At 41.9% G+C, this 18,345-nt stretch overlaps 1 protein-coding gene across 6 annotated transcripts in view; it reads right to left on the bottom strand.

Moving 5' to 3' along the window:
- Positions 1 to 18,345, bottom strand: part of LOC147361913 (ATP-binding cassette sub-family C member 4-like) — a 195,388-nt gene that overhangs the window by 138,805 nt on the left and 38,238 nt on the right. For 5 of the 6 annotated variants that reach the window (XM_086330224.1, XM_086330221.1, XM_086330223.1 and 2 more), the window contains 5 exons: positions 16,525 to 16,614; positions 14,032 to 14,195; positions 12,633 to 12,758; positions 11,048 to 11,297; positions 9,041 to 9,142 (listed from right to left, as the gene is read on the bottom strand). In XM_086330224.1, coding sequence (XP_086186350.1) covers positions 9,041 to 9,142; positions 11,048 to 11,297; positions 12,633 to 12,758; positions 14,032 to 14,195; positions 16,525 to 16,614 — 732 coding nt within the window. The remainder of the gene's footprint in view (positions 1 to 9,040; positions 9,143 to 11,047; positions 11,298 to 12,632; positions 12,759 to 14,031; positions 14,196 to 16,524; positions 16,615 to 18,345) is intronic. The other variant, XM_086330220.1, reaches the window with a different exon arrangement.

The following is an 18,345-nucleotide window of genomic DNA, read 5'->3' as shown; positions in this document are numbered from 1 at the left end:
ATAACTCTTATAAGTAATGGTCAGAGCTCTAATTTAACTAGAGCTCTAATGTAATACCAACAACAAAATAATGAAGAATAAAGAAATTAATTATGACATCATGGGTCAGAGTGATAAAGCCTCAATTTTATGTGTGATACATGCATTACCTATCCTGGCTACACAGGAGCAATAAAGTGCTTCTACTACAAGGAAAACAAAAAACATGGATTACACTAGACAGTGCATAGTCCAATATGATGGAGAAGGAAAAGTACCATCATGCCAATCACGGGTCATATTCCTGAAAGACTTAGGGCGTCTGTACATCTTTACATATCTAAATGTTAAGAGAATTCTCAGTAACTGCTATGTTTAAGAAAGACACACAGGCACAGGGGTTACATATAATTAAGTAAAAGTCTGGATAATCTTCAAATTAATTTTTTTTTTTTCTGGAAAGAACTGAACTGATTAAAAAACGTTCACATAGTAAAAAAATTTGGCAATGATTTTTAATCACCGAAAAAAAAGCTTGCTCCAGATTTTAAGAATTAAAAATCTATCATTTTAATACATGAGAAAGATTTTTTAAGATTTTAAAATTTCTCCACTTCTTTCTTTCTGCCTGAAACTTAGGATTCCTATTTTATTACTTTTCGCTCAGTTATGACTACAAAATAGTGAACTACCTACAAACATCAGCTTCCCATCGCAGCCCTCAGTCGGTCAGGGCCAGACAGAGTTCCCTCCTTGTTCAGGCTTCGGGATCCAGCATTGCTCTGGGATGCCCAGAAGGGGACAGCACTCGACAGCGCAGAGGCACTGGGTCCCCTCCCCTACTGTTTATCCAGGCTCAGGGGACACTGCCTGAATAAAACACCATCAGCTCAGCCCCAACTCTGTGCAGACACAGTTCAAAAACCCTGTCCCATGAGATCTGGAGGCCCCCACACAACCTTTATTTTGCTTTTTTTCTTATTTTGGCTGCACTGGGTCTTTGTTGCAGTGTGTGGGCTTAGTTGCTCCAGAGCGTATGTGATCTTAGTTCCTGAACCAGGGGTGGGACCAAAGTCTACTGCATTGGAAGGTGGATTCTTAACCACTGGGCCACTAGAGAAGTCCCTGGGACCATTTATATTAAAGCTGAGACCTTGCCCACCTGGCTGTATAGTGAGAAGGTTATAGAGCTCATGTCTATCTCCTGCCTCCCAACCCAGCAGGGGCTTCATTCAGACTCAGCTTCTCTCCAAAACTCCCAATGTCTGTGCTTCTCCCCCTTTCAAGGGCTCTCTCACCCATGACCTATGACAGCCCCTAATTACTAATGATGCCAGCAAGGGGCACAGTCCTTCCATAGGCAAGGCCAGGACAACAGAACAGCGTGTTCTGTACTAAGGGCAAGAAGTCTGAGAACATGATATTCAGCTCCTGAAAGAACAAAATAGTCCATTTTAAAATGCTGCATGCTGCTGCTGATGATGCTAAGTCGCTTCAGTCATGTCCGACTCTGTGCGACCCCATAGACGGCAGCCCACTAAGCTCCTCTGTCCCTGGGATTCTCCAAGCAAGAATATTGGAGTGGGTTGCCATTTCCTTCTCCAATGCATGAAAGTAAAAAGTGCAAGTGAACTTGTTCAGTCGTGCGATAGTTTGGTACAAAAAAAATTCAGTGGACACCTGTACACAATGCGGGGGTGTGTGTAGGGGACAAAAGGACAGACATAGCGTTGCGTGCCCCAGTTCCACTTGAACACCAGCATGGAGGATGTGATGTCCAGGCTATCCCGCCTACTGCTCTGGGCCACGGGATGTGTGGTCATACTCTGTGTGATGACCACAGCTCAGGGCACCTCCATGGCCCTGAATGTAACTACACACCCAGCTTTACCGACCACCATCACGAGAGCCCCAATGCCGCAGCTCCACAGGGTCACCTCTCCAGCACCAGAAATCTGGGAAAACGACAACAGCTGTGTCTCCTGTTTAGATGCTAACGCTGCTAATACTACCTGCTTTTGTATTGAATGAAAGGCAAAAGCTACTGTTCAGATAATTCAACGGTAGTGACTGCCAGGTGGTGAACACAGCTGACACCATAGCAACCACGATGAAAACTGCAGCGTTGCTTTCCCCTCCTCAGCTCCCACTACAGCCACTCTCAGCTACAACTAACACCACTTTATCTACAATCTCACATTCTGTGCCAAAGCCTGCCTTTGATGCAACCAGCTTCTTTCGAGGAAATGACCTTATCTTGGGTGCATGTTTCTCTTTCTAATCAGCTCAGTTCAGTTCAGTCGCTCAGTTGTGTCCTACTTTTTGCAAACCCATGAACTGCAGCACGCCAGGCCTCCCTGTCCATCACCAACTCCCGGAGTTCACCCAAACTCATGTCCATCGAGTTGGTGATGCCATCCAGCCATCTCATCCTCTGTCTTCCCCTTCTCCTCTTGCCCTCAATCTTTCCCAGCATCAGGGTCATTTCAAATGAGTGAGGTCTTTGCATCAGGTGGCCATAGTATTGGAGTTTCAGCTTCAACATCAGTCCTTCCAATGAACACCCAGGACTGATCTCCTTTAGGATGAACTGGTTGGATCTCCTTGCATTCCAAGGGACTCTCAAGAGTCTTCTCCAACACCACAGTTCAAAAGCATCAATTCTTCAGCACTCAGCCTTCTTCACAGTCCAACTCTCACATCCATACATGACCACTGGAAAAACCATAGCCCTTACTAGATGGACCTTTGTTGACAAAGTAATGTCTCTGCTTTTTAATATACTGTCTAGATTGGTCATAACTTTCCTTGCAAGGAATAGCTGTCTTCTAATTTCATGGCTACAATCACCATCTGCAGTGATTCTGGACCCCCCCCCAAAAATAGTCTGACACTGTTTCCACTGTTTTATCATCCATTTCCCATAAAGTGATGAGACCGGATGCCATGATCTTAGTTTTCTGAATGTTGAGCTTTAAGCCAACTTTTTCACTCTCCTCTTTCACTTTCATCAAGAGGCTCTTTAGTTCTTCACTTTCTGCCATAAGGGTGGTGTCATCTGCATATGTGAGGTTATTGATATTTCTCCCAGAAATCTTGATTCCCGCTTGTGCTTCCTCCAGCCCAGCGTTTCTCATGATGTACTCTGCATATATGTTAAATAGGCAGGGTGACAATATACAGCCTTGATGTACTCCTTTTCCTATTTGGAACCAGTCTCTTGTTCCATGTCCAGTTCTAACTGTTGCTTCCTGACCTGCATACAGGTTTCTCAAGAGACAGGTCAGGTGGTCTGGTATTCCCATCTCTTTCAGAATTTTCCACAATTTGTTGTGATGCACACAGTTAAAGGCTTTGACATAGTCAATAAAGCAGAAATAGATGTTTTTCTGGAACTCTCTTGCTTTTTCCATGATCCAGCGGATGTTAGCAATTTGATCTCTGGTTCCTCTGCCTTTTCTAAAACCAGCTTGAATAATGGAAGTTCACAGTTCACATATTGCTGAAGCCTGGCTTGGAGAATTTTGAGCATTACTTTACAGTGTGTGAGATGAGTGCAATTGTGCGGTAGTTTGAGCATTATTTGGCATTGCCTTTCTTTGAGATTGGGAATGAAAACTGACCTTTTCCAGTCCTGTGGCCATGGTTGAGTTTTCCAAATTTGCTGGCATATTGAGTGCAGCTCTTTCATAGCATCACCTTTTAGGATTTGAAATAGCTCAACTGGAATTCCATCACCTCCACTAGTTTTCTTCATAGTGATGCTTCCTAAGGCCCACTTAACTTCACATTCCAGGATGTCATCTGAGTTAAATTCACCCATTCCAGTCCATCTTAGTTTGCTGATTCAGAGAATGTCAATGTTCACTCTTTTTACCTCCTGTTGACCACTTCCAATTTGCCTTGATTTATGGACCTAACATTCCAGGTTCCTATGCAATATTGCTCTTTACAGTATCTGACCTTGCTTCCATCACCAGTCACATCTGCAACTGGGTGCTATTTTTGCTTTGGTTCCATCCCTTCATTCTATCTGGAGTTATTTCTCCAGTAGCATATTGGGCACTTACCGACCTGGTGAGTTCATCTTTCAGTGTCCTATCTTTTTGCCTATTCATACTCTTCATGGGGCTCTCAAAGGAGGAATACCGAAGTGGTCTGCCATTAGATCTGATAGACAGAGTGCCTGATTAACTATGGATGCAGGTTTGTGACACTGTACAAGAGACAGAGATCAAGAACATCCCCATGGAAAAGAAATGCGAAAAAGCAAACCGGTTGTCTGAAGAGGCCTTACAAATAGCTGTGAAAAGAAGAGAAGCCAAAAAGCAAAGGAGAAAAGGAAAGATATGAGCATCTGAATAGCAAGAAGAGATATGAAAGCCTTCTTCAGTGATCAATGCAAAGAAATAGAGGAAAACAACAGAATGGGAAAGACTAGAGATCTCTTCAAGAAAATTAGAGATACCAAGGGAACATTTCATGCAATGATGGGCTCGATAAAGGACAGAAATGATATGGACCTAACAGAAGCAGAAGATATTAAGAAGAGGTGGCAAGAATACACAGAAGAACTGTACAAAAAAGATATTTATGACCCAGATAATCATGATGCTGTGATCACTCACACTCACCTAGACCCAGACATCCTGGAATGTGAAGTCAAGTGGGCCATAGGAAGCATCACTACTAACATAGCTAGTGCAAGTGATGGAATTCCAGTTGAGCTATTTCAAATCCTAAAAGATGATGCTGTGAAAGTGCTGCATTCAATATTCCAGCAAATTTGGAAAACTCAGCAGTGGCCACAGGACTGGAAAAGGTCAGTTTTCATCCCAATCCCAAAGAAAAGCAATGCCAAAGAATGATCAAACTACCACACAATTGCACTCATCTCACATGCTTGTAAAGTAATGCTCAAAATTCTCCAAGCCAGGCTTCAGCAATACATGAACCATGAAATTCCAGATGTTCAAGCTGGTTTTAGAAAAGGCAGAGGAACCAGAGATCAAATTGCCAACATCCGCTGGATCATGGAAAAAGCAAGAGAGTTCCAGAAAAACATCTATTTCTGCTTTATTGACTATGCCAAAGCCTTTGACTGTGTGGATCACAATAAACTGTGGAAAATTCTGAAAGAGATGGGAATACCAGACCACCTGACCTGTCTCTTGAGAAACCTGTATGCAGGTCAGGAAGCAAGTTAGAACTGGACATGCAACAACAGACTGGTTCCAAATAGGAAAATGAGTACGTCAAGGCTGTGTATTGTCACCCTGCTTATTTAACTTCTATGCAGAGTACATCCTGAGAAATGCTGGGCTGGAAGAAGCACAAGCTGGAATCAAGATTGCTAGGAGAAATATCAATATCCTCAGATATGCAGATGACACCACCCTTATGGCAGAAAATAAAGAGAAACTAAAGAGCCTCTTGATGAAAGTGAAAGAGGAGAGTGAAAAAGTTGGCTTAAAGCTCAACATTCAGAAAACGAAGATCATGCCATCCGGTCCCATCACTTCATGGAAAATGTATGGGGAAACAGTGGAAACAGTGTCAGACTTTGTTTTTATGGGCTCCAAAATCACTGTAGATGGTGATTGCAGCCATGAAATTAAAAGATGCTTACTCCTTGCAAGGAAAGTTATGACCAACCTAGACAGCAGATTAAAAAGCAGAGACGTTACTTTGCCAACAAAGGTTCGTCTAGTCAAGGCTATGGTTTTTCCAGTGGTCATGTATCGATGTGAGGGTAGGACTCAAGAAAGCTGATCATGAAAGAATTGATGCTTTTGAACTGTGGTGTTGGAGAGGACTCTTGAGAGTGCCTTGGACTGTAAGGAGACCCAGCCAGTCCATCCTAAAGTAGATTAGTCCTGGGTTTTCATTAGAAGGACTGATGTTGAAGTTGAAACCAATACTTTGGCCACCTCATGTGAAGAATTGACTCATTGGAAAAGACCCTGATCCTGGGAAGAATTGGAGGAAGGAGGAAAGCGGACAACAGAGGATGAGATTGCTGGATGGCATCACTGCCTCAATGGACTTTTGTTTGGGTAAACTCCAGGAGTTGGTGATTGACAGGGAGGCCTGGCATCTGCAACTCATGGGGTAGCAGAGAATTGAATATGACTGAGCAACTGAACTGAACTGAACTGAACCTCTGTGAGGCAAGAAGGAATCTGTTTTAGAATCATTTACTAACTCTTTAATGAGACAGTAATTTTAAGTTTTGACACAGGAAATGGGAGCAGTATAATTTCAGAGAAAAATTTTAGTTGATCGGATTACTGTAGATTTTAATGATGAATGCCCTGAGTAAACAGATCACATTTTTGCTTTCTTCTGTATCCTTTCTCAGTTTTGATTTCTGTGATATGATAAGCATGCATACTTTCATTTCTTTAGTTTCCTTATGAATCAGTAGTTTTTACATGTTTAGAGAGATCCTTCTTCCCTGCCTTTGACACACAGGATTAGTTCAGAGGCCTCAATCAGTTTAAAATGAGGTTTTGCTCACTAAGTCTCCAGGTCCTTAAGATTTTTTTTTTTGTTTTAGTTTCTTTATCCTACAGTGGCTGAATTTAGCACTGGGTTTTTAATACTTTACCATAAGAAATGACAAGTTGCTCTTGACCATTTCTTAAGCCAGAATTCCTTACATTTATATAATTAAACGTTCATAAAATGAAGATTTACTATTTTGTCATTGCTTGCTAGTACAGCTATACTTTGTTTGTTTTTCTTTTTGAAAGTTTATACATATCCCTAATATTCTCAAGTGCCTTAATTGTTTAATATCTCTGGCTTCAAAGGGTTCTGGGAAAAGGTATGCTTACCTCACATTTTTGTGTCTCAGTAGTAACAATCTAGGTACCTTACAAAAATTTTTATTATGGTACCATGGCTGTAAGCTTTTAGTGAGTGCTATAAGAGATAAAATTCAGTTGAAAATATTGAGAATTTTAATTCCCCCAAAGTGGTAAAAATTAGCTGCAATAGCATAATTATCATTTACTTTGATAGGAATACCTTTGTGTTGCTTTGCTAAATCATTTCAGGCATATCCGACTCTGTGACCCTATGGTCTGTAGCCCACCAGGCTCTTCTGTCCATGGGATTCTCCAGGTAAGAATCCTGGAGTGGGCTGCCATTTCTTTCTCCAAGGAAACCTTGACACACATTAATGTTAACATGGAAGCTATTTTTGTGAAGATGTAGCTGCTGAAGCCTCTCATCTCTGTAATTTTGAATACTGCTCTAACAGAGTCATAATATGCAATTAGTTAGATTTTACAAGAAGAGCCTTACAGCAGAACTCACAACCTTTTCCCCTCTTCTTTTAGCAGTTTAGTATCTTGAGTTATTAATATTTTTTATTAAAATCATTGATTAAGTTATTAACAATTTGGATTTTTTTTTACTCTAGAAGGTATTTAGAAACCTTTTCAGATTTTTCATCTGATTTATTCACATAGGCTGTAGTACAATTGAAATCCCTTATTCTGCCTTGCAGCCATTTGTTTCACAGGCAGATACTGTTGTATATATTTTTATTTCAGTTCATGAAAAACTGCAGAAACAATCTGTATCATATACCGAATTGATTTAAAATAAATCTATGTGTTTACTGGGAACTAAAGAAATCTGCTAACGAGTTTCATATAAAGAATGTGGTAACATTCACATAGAGTAGACTTTATAATGGAATTTTTGTGGTGCTTTCTATAAATGTTTCAAGAGCATTATGCCAAGAAACACCAAACAGGAGGCAAATCTACTATATTAAGTCAGGAGAAACCATCAAGGAAGGTCAGGTACCCTGTGTGAGTTTCCATGTACCGAAGGTACAGGGATGTGGTTTCATGTATCTGGGAACACACCACTAGTTGTCGGTGGGGACGGCAGGTGCTGAGTCAGAAGCAGGTGAACACGATGCAGGTGGCACCACAGAGTCACAGGCATGATAGACGGTGAGTCTACAGTCAGGACACGTGCTCTGTGGTCCCCATTCTGACAGCAGCTGGGCTCTGGGCTCTGCTCTGGAGGGTGGACCCTCTGGTGGAGGCGCCTCCTCCCAGAGGTCCTCCAGCCCTGGGTGTGGCAACAGCTTCCTGCCTTTGATAACCCCTGGGTTGTCTCACACACCACTGTTTTCCCCTTTCTGCTTTTTTCTCCCTTTTTTATCATCTCCATAACTAATTCCCTGCATGGAATTCCCTCTCCCGTGCTGGGGTTCTGTTCTACTGACTAATTCACACTGATAGAGGAGGATGTGCACAGAGGACCAGGGAACCAGGAGGCAGGGGGAGAATTTCAGTTGCTAAAGGGGCCGCAATGGGTGTGTGATGCTGACAACTTCTTGAGACCAAACCCTGTTTTTCTTTTCTTTCTTTTTTTTTTTTTTCTTTTCTGTTTGCCTGAACCTAACAGATAAACCAAGTGTTGGGAATCACCAGTTCTCTCTGTCAGCTTGCCATACAGTGCAGTCCATTAACTGGGAATCACGGTGCTCATTATGCCCACCTGCTGTCTCCTCCTGCCCCACCTGCCACCAAAGTAGCCAGAAATATCCAGAAGCTCAGGATGCAGGAGCCCCCACTCTACCCCACAGCAAACATCCAGATCATGGCCTCCCTCTATGTATAATACAATGGTCTGATAATCAAGGCAAAAATGTGCACTGATTCCCCAACGCGTCTTTAACAACCAGTTGCATGTTTGTTAGTTAACACATTCCACACTGCAGCATTTTGTCTGTCCAATTCTGTAAATTCTAACATTACAAATGTATGGACTTTAAGTTCAATGTGTGCTAATACTTTGAAAGATCTCTTGAAAATGAGAGTGAGAGCAACATGTCAAACATTTTAGGTTGATATTATACTTAATCTCCATTAGATACAAACCTTAGTGCCAATTTTGAAAAAATTTTGTAACATACTTTTAGTTAATGAGCAAGTCACATTTTACACCATGGTACAATCTAAAAATTCTCCAATAAATCTATGTCAGATTTGTCTGTTAGCAGTCAGGGATCTTGGAAAGAAAGATATGTTACCTCATCCCAAAAAGCAGTGAAATCTTGCATGTCCACCATCATTTCACCATCTGATGGCAGCTGAGTGTTGAGCTGTGGTATTTCATCAAGTGATAAAAAATTCTACAGAAAAGAGGAAAAAAACAAATTGTTAAACTGCAGGAAGAAAGCACAAACAAAAACAGTCACTTTCCTGGAATTTGCAAACTTTGAACAGTCTAAATACTGTTTTGCTAACTGTACTTAAAGTATTAGTTCACATCAGAACATATTAAATAATATATGGAATAATATATACTATTATTACATCTCATGATATATATAAACATAATCATATAATATAGTGTATTTGTTTCTGTTCAGTCACTAAGTTGTGTCTGACTCTTTGAAATTCCATGGACTACAGCACTCCAGGCTCCCTGTCCATCACTATCTCCAAGAGTTTGCTCAAATTCATGTTGACTGAGTCAGCGACACTATCTAACCATCTCATACTCTATTGTCCCCTTCTCCTCCTGCCTTCAACCTTTCTCAGTATCAGGGTCTTTTCCAATGAGTCTGCTCTTGGCATCAGGTGGCCAAAGAAAGTATTGACCCTTCAGCACCAGTCCTTCCAGTGAATACTTAATGGTTGATTTCCTTTAGGATTAGCTGGTTTGAACTCTTTGCAGCCCAAGGGACTCTCAAGTGTCTTCTCCAGCACTACAATTTCAAAGCATCATTTCTTCCGTGCTTAGCCTGCTTTATGGTCTAACTCTCACATCCATACACAATGAATGGAAAAACCATAGCTTTGACTATATAGACTTTTGTCGATAAAGCAATGTCTCTGCTTTTTAATATGCTGTCTAGGTTTGTCCTAGGCTTTCTCCCAAGGAGTAAGCATTTTTTTTTTTAATTTCATGGTTGTAGTCCCCATCTGCAGTGATTTTGGAGAACAACAAAATTAAGTCTGCCACTGTTTCCACTGTTTCCCCATTTATTGCCATGAAATGATTGGATAAGATGCCATGATCTTAGTTTTTTGAATGTTGAGTCTTAAGCCAGCTTTTTCATTCTCCTTTGCCTAGCATTTCACATGATGTACTTTGCATATAAGTTAAATAAGCAGGGTGACAATATACAGCCTTGACATACTCCTTTTTCAATTTGGAACTAGTCCATTGTTCCATGTCCAGTTCTAACAGTTGCTTCTTGACCTGCATACAGGTTTCTCAGGAGGCAGGTAAGGTGGTTTGATATCTCATCTCTTTGATAATTTTCCACAGCTTGTTGTGATCCACACAGACAAAAGCTTTAATGTAGTCAATGAAGCAAAGGTAGATTTTTTTTTTTCTGGAATTATCTTGCTTTTTCTATGATCCAATGGATGTTGGCAATTTTATCTCTGGTTCCTCTGCCTTTCCTAAATCCAGCTTGTATATCTGGAAGTTCTTAGTTCACATATTGGTGGGAATTACAAATTTAAAAAGAAGGCAGCTAGAGAGAACGGATTAAGCAGTAAATAAAAAGGGGACGGGGATGAAAAGACAGATACAAAAGTCAGGCTCAGACACCAACAAGCAAAACATCTGTGGAGGAAATAACTCATTTTGAATACAGAGAATTAAGTGAATCTGAGGCCACTCTTCCTCTGCAGGGAACAGGGAGCTCTCAGCAAGTTCCTCCCCTCCTGGCCCAGAGACTGTGCACAGTCACTATCCAGTCATTGGAGTCAGCACAGGAGATGCACTCTGTTTGCTCCTGCTTTTAGACATTTTAGTCACTCTGCAGACATCACTACACTAGAGCCCTATGCTACTACTACTTATATATACTACTGCCTCTGCATGAGAACCAGTCTTATGATATCTGTAATGCACTCTACCTAATAAGAAAAGGGATTACCTACTACATTCTGGGAAGACTGCCAGCTTTGGCACTGAGAGAGTTAAATATCACCTAACTAGAACATAGTGATACCAAACAAAAGGAGGCAGTTTACAAACAATCCACCTACAACTGAAAAAAAATTATTTGTCACCAAACCTTTATCCTTTGGATGCTGATGACGGCCTCTGACACCTTCTCGATGGCCATGGGGAAGTAGAGGGAGCTCGAGAACCGCAGAGCCTCAAACAGCATCACCACCACAAACACTTGGCTGGCTGTGATCCGGTTGTCAAGGAGCTCATTGGTGATGAAGGTGACAAAAATCATGATTTTGCTCACAGTGAAAAACGATGCCAAATTCATGCCCCTAAGGTAGGAACTTTTCAGAATCTTGGACATTTCCTTACTGTAAAAAGAAAGTAGGACAAAGGTTTTATAAAAAGCATCAGCATACAAGACACGAATTCAGTGCCCTGTGTAAGTGGCCCCTTTCTAGGGAATGGACACAGATTAAGATAAACCATCCCTCACATCATGGAGACATTAGCATAGTGCACACTCAGGAGTCTGCCCAACACCAGGACCACACACTGCATCACCACTTCACTCCTTCAAGTAAAAGGAGGTTTAATGTCACACTTGCAAACATTTTGGGTCAATTAGACGGGGTTTGAACATTCATTCAACAAACATTCATAATTACAAGTCTGTGGCAGGCTCCTTACAGAAAGACACGCCCTGTCCCCTCCAGGTGCTCATGAACTTGTGGGCAAAGAGAATTAGTAACCACAAAATTGGGAGACAATAGACAGAGACAGTCATCACAGCCCCCAAGGGAGCCCAGAGCTGGGCTATGTAACTCGGAGCAGTGGAGTCAAGCAAGTCACACACACGTGGACCCTGAAGATGAGCTGGAGTCAGGCTTGGAGGCCAGAGTAGAAGGAAGATGGGCTCTGCAAAGGTGCAAAGTGAGATGTGACAAGGTGGGGTCAGAGAAATGCTCACCAGATATTTAAATTAAAGATGGAAAAACAGCCTAAAAACATGAAGCAGAACAAAAGGGACAATATTTTCATAGCTCCATTTGAATTGAATAATAGTGATTCATGAGCTTTCATGGTGGTAAAGAATCCACCTCCAATGCAGGAGACACGGGTTCAATCCCTGGGTCTGTAAGATCCTCTGGAGCGGGAAATGGCAACTCACTCCAGTATTCCTGCCTGGGAAGTCCCATGGACAGAGAAGCCTGGTGAACTACAGTCCATGGGGTCACAAGGAGTCAGATCTGACTGAGCGACTAAGCATAGCAACAATGAACAATAGTGATTCATACAGTTCGGCTCAATACAAGTATATCAAGTCTCTATAATCTTCCTGGTTATCAGCCATCAACATAAATTACAATTTTAGTTTGAATGTCATTGTCTCAAATACTATGTTAAAAGCATTGCTTATTGGGATTTGAGGCATCAAGAACTACTTAGAATTTCATTTCTGTATAAGTAAGTAGTATGTACATTTTTTCCTTTGAGAAGATGGCAAATGAAAGAGCAGCTTAAATGATATCTCCACTATTCCTAACCCTACTGCAACATGTAGGGGATGCAGTGAAAAGTTAGTATTTAAGTTCACCTTAATGTGAAGATGAACTTAAACACTTCTTTGGTAAGACATCTAAAGTATGCAACAGAATAGGAAATAAAGCACGAAAATATGGAGTGACATCTATATATAAACTTACCTTCTCAGTCTGGTAATAAGATCCATAAATGACTTTTCCCAAGCATTCATTTTTATTGTTCTGATGCCAGTTATGACTTCACTCATGGTCCTGATCCTCTTGTCTGTGAGAGCAGCGGTCTCACTCCTGAGCGGACAGATGTGAGACAAGCCTTAGTGACCACAGCCCAACTTTCCTCAGCAGCAGCAGCAGGAGTGGGCACGGGGGTGGGGCTAGGAATAAAATTATTCTCTACAGCTCTTTTGCACTTAGAACACAAGCAGGTCCTACTCAAAGTGCAAATGGAGAAAAAGGCTTCAACTAGGAAGTCAACCATCCAGTACATTTCAAGAAGTAACTTGGACAATGTATAGCATCGGCTAAAAGAGACCTGAAATGTGTCAGATACAAACCATTTGCTCAAAGAGGTCACGGTCAGGTAGGGAGGCAGAAAGACACCCAGGAAGACAGAGTCTGTGCTTTAATAAAATAGGAGAGAATTTCTGGTGAGCAGAAAAGATGGGACTCTTAATTCCACCAGGAAAGGAGAACAAGAAGACCTTCAGAGACCTGGTAGCACTGGAACAGGGCCTCGAAGGATAGGGAGTATCTCTCTCTCCAGCAAAGAAAGGAAAGGAAATTCCAAATAAAGAAAGACACCAAGCACAGAACTACATACACACAACAAACACAAGAACTCAGTGAGCTTCAAATAGCACATCTCCATAACCTGACAACCACCCACCTCCAACCGTCTGGGACCTACTTCAATCTAACTCAGCACTAGAAGGCTCTTCACCACCAGCCACTTTTCTGTCACATGTGCTGCTATGACTGTGGGGCTTCATAAAGACACAATGGAGATCAGCCTGGTCCTGGGGGTGCTTATAACTTAATGGAAACATGAATAAATACCTGAAAGTCTCCAACACAAGCATAATCAAAATATATGCAGTGAGAAATGGGGCTAATAGATTATTACTATGTAACAATATTTAAATAACTTGGACATGGGTAAATTCTGCTGAAGGACACTCTACTTTTTCAGATACGGTGCCAAGAGGACCCAGTGAATGCATTCCCTGTTCTTGTTTCAGGATCAGCCTTCAGTTTAAGGCTGGCGCTTCCACTGGCTAAGCTTGTAGGGTCTACAACTCACACAAAGAAGAGACTGCTGCTGCTGCTGCTTCTAAGTCGCTTCAGTCATGTCCGACTCTGTGAGACCCCCTAGACGGCAGCCCACTAGGCTCCTCTGTCCCTGGGATTCTCCAGGCAAGAATACTGGAGTGGGTTGCCATTTCCTTCTCCAAAAGAAGAGACTAGAGAAGGCATTTGTCTTGTTTTTGAACAAAAGCATCAAGCAGACTGTAGATGTTACCAATTACGTATTATCAATTTTTAAAAGAAGTGTTTCTCTTACCGGAGTGATGAAAACAACTTCCCGAAGTAGCTTTGCAAAAGCAGAAGAAGAATGAGAACTGCCATCCCAGCAAGACATGATATTCCTATTTCCATCCAGAGCAGGGTGATCACTGCAACAGCCTGCAGTGGCCCCACCCACAGATAGTGCAAGAACATCGATACCTTAAAAGAGAAAGACAAAGCCTTCTTCAGTTCAGTTCAGTCGCTCAGTCCTGTCTGACTCTTTGCGACCCCATGAACTGCACCACACCAGGCCTCCGTGTAAATTACTAACTCCCGGAGTTTACCCAAACTCATGTCCATTGAGTTGGTGATACTATCCAACCATCTCATCCTCTGTCATCCCCTTCTCTTCCTCCCTTCAATCATTCCCAGCATCAGGGTCTTTTCAAATGAATAAGCACTTCTCATCAGGTGGCCAAAGTATTGGAGTTTCAGCTTCAACATCAGTCCTTCCAATGAACATCCAGGACTGATTTCCTTTAGGATGGACTGGTTGGACCTCCTAGCAGTCCAAGGGACTCTCAAGAGTCTTCTCCAACAGCACAGTTCAAAAGCATCAATTCTTATGCACTCAGCTTTCTTTATAGTCCAACTCCCACATCCATACATGACCACTGGAAAAACCATAGCCATGACTAGACAGACCTTTGTTGACAAAGTAATGTCTCTGCTTTTTAATCTGCTGTCTAGGTTGGTCATAACTTTCCTTCCAAGGAGTAAGCGTCTTTTAATTTTATGCCTGCAGTCACCATCTGCTGTGATTTTGGAGCCCAAAAACATAAAATCAGCCACTGTATTTGCCATGAAGTGACAGGACTGGATACCATGATCTTCATTTTCTGAATGTTGAGCTTTAAGCCAACTTTTTCATTCTCCTCTTTCAGTTTTGTCAAGAGGCTCTTTAGTTCTTCTTCACTTTCTGCCATAAAGGTGCTGTCATCTGCATATCTGAGGTTATCAATATTTCTCCCAGCAATCTTGATTCCAGCTTGTACTTCCTCCAGCCCAGCGTTTCTCATGATGTACTCTGCATATAAGTTAAATAAGCAGGGTGACAATATACAGCCTTGACGAACTCCTTTTCCTATTTGGAACCAGTCTGTTGTTCTATGTCCAGTTCTAACTGTTGCTTCCTGACCTGCATACAAATTTCTCAAGAGGCAGGTCAGGTGGTCTGGTATTCCCATCTCTTTCAGAATTTTCCACAGTTTATTGTGATCCACACAGTCAAAGGCTTTGACATAGTCAATAAAGCAGAAGTAGATGTTTTTCTGGAACTCTCTTGCTTTTTCCATGATCCAGCAAATGTTGGCAATTTGAGCTCTCGTTCCTCTGTCTTTTCTAAAACCAGCTTGAACATCTGGAAGTTCACAATTCATGTATTGCTGAAGCCTGGCTTGGAGAATTTTGATCATTACTTTACTAGAGTGTGAGATGAGTGCAATTGTGTGGTAGTTTGAGCATTCTTTAGCATAGCCTCTCTTTGGGATGGTATAAAAGCCATTAAGGACAGAGAATAGAAACAATATGCTCTGAAGGAACAGACAGAAACCTAAATAGAAATTATCTCACTGGGTTTTAAACCTGCTAAAGCAGAAATCCAAGTGTCCACCCCAGATGACACTGTTTCAGGGCAGCACAGGGCTGACTTCAGGATGTCCCAGGAGAATCAGACCAGCAACAATGAAGAAAGATGTGGATTTTGACCACAACACAGATGAGCTCAGGGCTTCCCCAAATGCTCTGCATCCCATAGTTTAGCTCCCATCTCCCCTGGGCTCCCCAGCATCCCAGGAAAGCCTATATTATAGTACCTACTGCTCTCTCCAGTAATTACTTGTGTATTTACCTCCCTGATAGACTGTGGCTTCTATAGGGCAGAAACTAAGCTTTATTCATCCCTGAAAGTGAGTAGGGGCCTTACTTCATGTTTGATGAATGAATACTGGAAAGAGAAGTGTCTACTACAACACAGATCTGACCAACAGATACGATGTTCTGGGTCATGTGATCTATGCTTAAGGTTAGTGGAAAAAAGAGTGTGTGGGGACAGCAGAGAGGAGGTTGTGTCTGGGGACCACCCACTTGAAGGCTCCCTATGCAGCAGGCACTGAACAGGGTGCAAGGGAAAAAACAATCCCTGACCACCAGGCCTTCATCACCTAGAGGAGGAGGAAGACAGTTCAGCAACACCTACACCACGTGCCAAGAAGAACCGCTCCAGGAGGACCCCTTAGGACACTAACAAAGCTGGGCAAGAACACTGCTGCCATTTATTATTAGAAAAACAAAACTCTCACTTATGAAACAATACATATAATTACATCGAATTTGCACACAGAGAAGTGAAAGTTGGATAAATAGAATCTTTGTCTTACATCCTCAATAGAATCCTGGCTGACACCAAACCCTGGCACCTGGCATCCCAATAAGCTGAACCCAGCGAGAAAAACAGGAAATGGAAGAGGATCCCTCGGGGGCAGCTCACCTGGTCAAACCTGTTCACATCGTTGGACAGCAAGTTGACTATCTGGCCTGTGGTGGTCTTTCCCATGGCCGAGCTACTTAGACGAAGGGCCTGAAATGAGAGAGGGAGACAGAGAACTGGATTCCTAAGGTGATACCAAGTCATCTTAGAACATAACACAACGGAGCATGTGCTCCAGGGGTCCTGAGTGGTATCAGCAAAAGCAGAATGAGCCCTGAAAGCGGGACTCTAGGGACCCTTCTTCAGCCTCTAACTCCTCAGTGTGGTGAGAGCCCCAGCCACAAGGACAGCAAAGGGAGGAGCAGGAGGTAAAAGCAAAACCCACCCCCTGTTTCAGTGAACTTGCACCTGTCTGAAGGTTAAAGGGTGTAGGTTTAGACTTAGGAGCCAACTAAGTAATTTTTAGCCAAATTAGATGAGACTGGAGAGGTTGCCTTAGGAAAGAAATTCAGAGACTTGGGTTCAATCATTCATCCTGTGGGTGACAATATTTAAACACTTTGGGCTTAGTTTCCTCATTCTGAAATGAACAAGTATAATGTTCTAAACACTGTTCCTGTGAGGAAACTGTGGTCTTGATGCCAGTCTGCTGATTTTACAAAATACACAACCCGTGTTGCACCATCCCTTTATTTAGTAGGAAAAATTCCCTAGAGATCTGAGGAAGCTGAAAAGACACCAGGAGCTGCTTCAACAGACCAACTAGAGCCACTGATTCAAATAAAACGTCATACTTCATAAGAAAATTTTCTCTACTCCTCAAGTTAAGGAAGAAAGCAATGATTAAGTGAGAAGGTAAAATGATATAACCACAATGGAAGAGAATACGGAAGTTCCTCAAAAATTAAACATGACATTAGCATACAATACAACAATTTCACTACTAAGGATACACTCAAGAAAACTAAAACACAAACTTGAACAGACAATTTGTACACTCATATTCAGAGCAGCAATGTTCACAATAGTTAAAAGGTGGAAACAACTGTCCATTGACAGATGAGCAAACACACAGAATGTTGCATAGACCTATAATGGAAGATTATTGAGCCTTAAAAAGGAATTAAGTTCTGACACCTGCCACAACATGGATGAACCTTGAAGACATCGTGCTACAGAGCATAAGCCAACACAAAATGACAAACACTGTATGATTCCACTTACATGAAGTACTAAAGTTCTCAAATTCAGAGATAAGAAGTAGAATGGTGCTGGGTGCGGGGAGAGGGGTCGGGGAGTTAGTGTTTAATGAATGCAGAGGTTCAGTTTGGGAAAAAGAAAAAGTTCCAGAAATGAATAATGGTGATGGCTACACAACAATGTGAGTGTACCTAATGTCACTAAATGTTGTACTTAAAAGTAGTGAAAATGGTCAACTTTACACTGGATGTATTTTACCACCACCATCACAACAGCAAAAACAATGATCAAAAGCCAAAGGTAATTTTACCAAAGCTGTGGAAATGTATTAATAAATGGCAAGTCATTTTTATATATGGTACCTCCTTCACAATCATTCAAAATTCAGCTGCAAAGAGCATGAAATGCTGAATGGGCCATTTTAGGAGTGGAATATGTACAGCCTTGGAGACCTCCTGGAGACCTGCCCCAGCCTGGAATCCATGGTCAGAACAAATTATGGCTATGGGCTTAGCAGCCACTCCATTTCTAATGCCAAATCTATTCCTCCTCAGGACCAGGGATCAGGAGGTGGAGCCTAAGCATGAACCACAGAAGTTCAGAGGGGCCTTTCAGAGCTGCTCGGCAGCACCAACTGTGCCCTGAAGAATCAGCTCACCTGTAACCTGAAAAGAAGTGTCC

The sequence above is a fragment of the Bos grunniens genome, chromosome 12 (genome assembly GCF_055505025.1).
Source record: "Bos grunniens cultivar Pamir isolate PY7600 chromosome 12, Bosgru_T2T1.0, whole genome shotgun sequence".
Lineage (NCBI taxonomy): Eukaryota > Metazoa > Chordata > Mammalia > Artiodactyla > Bovidae > Bos > Bos grunniens.
The sequence above is the reverse complement of the archived record's forward strand: the minus strand, read 5'-3'. Positions and strand labels throughout refer to the sequence as shown.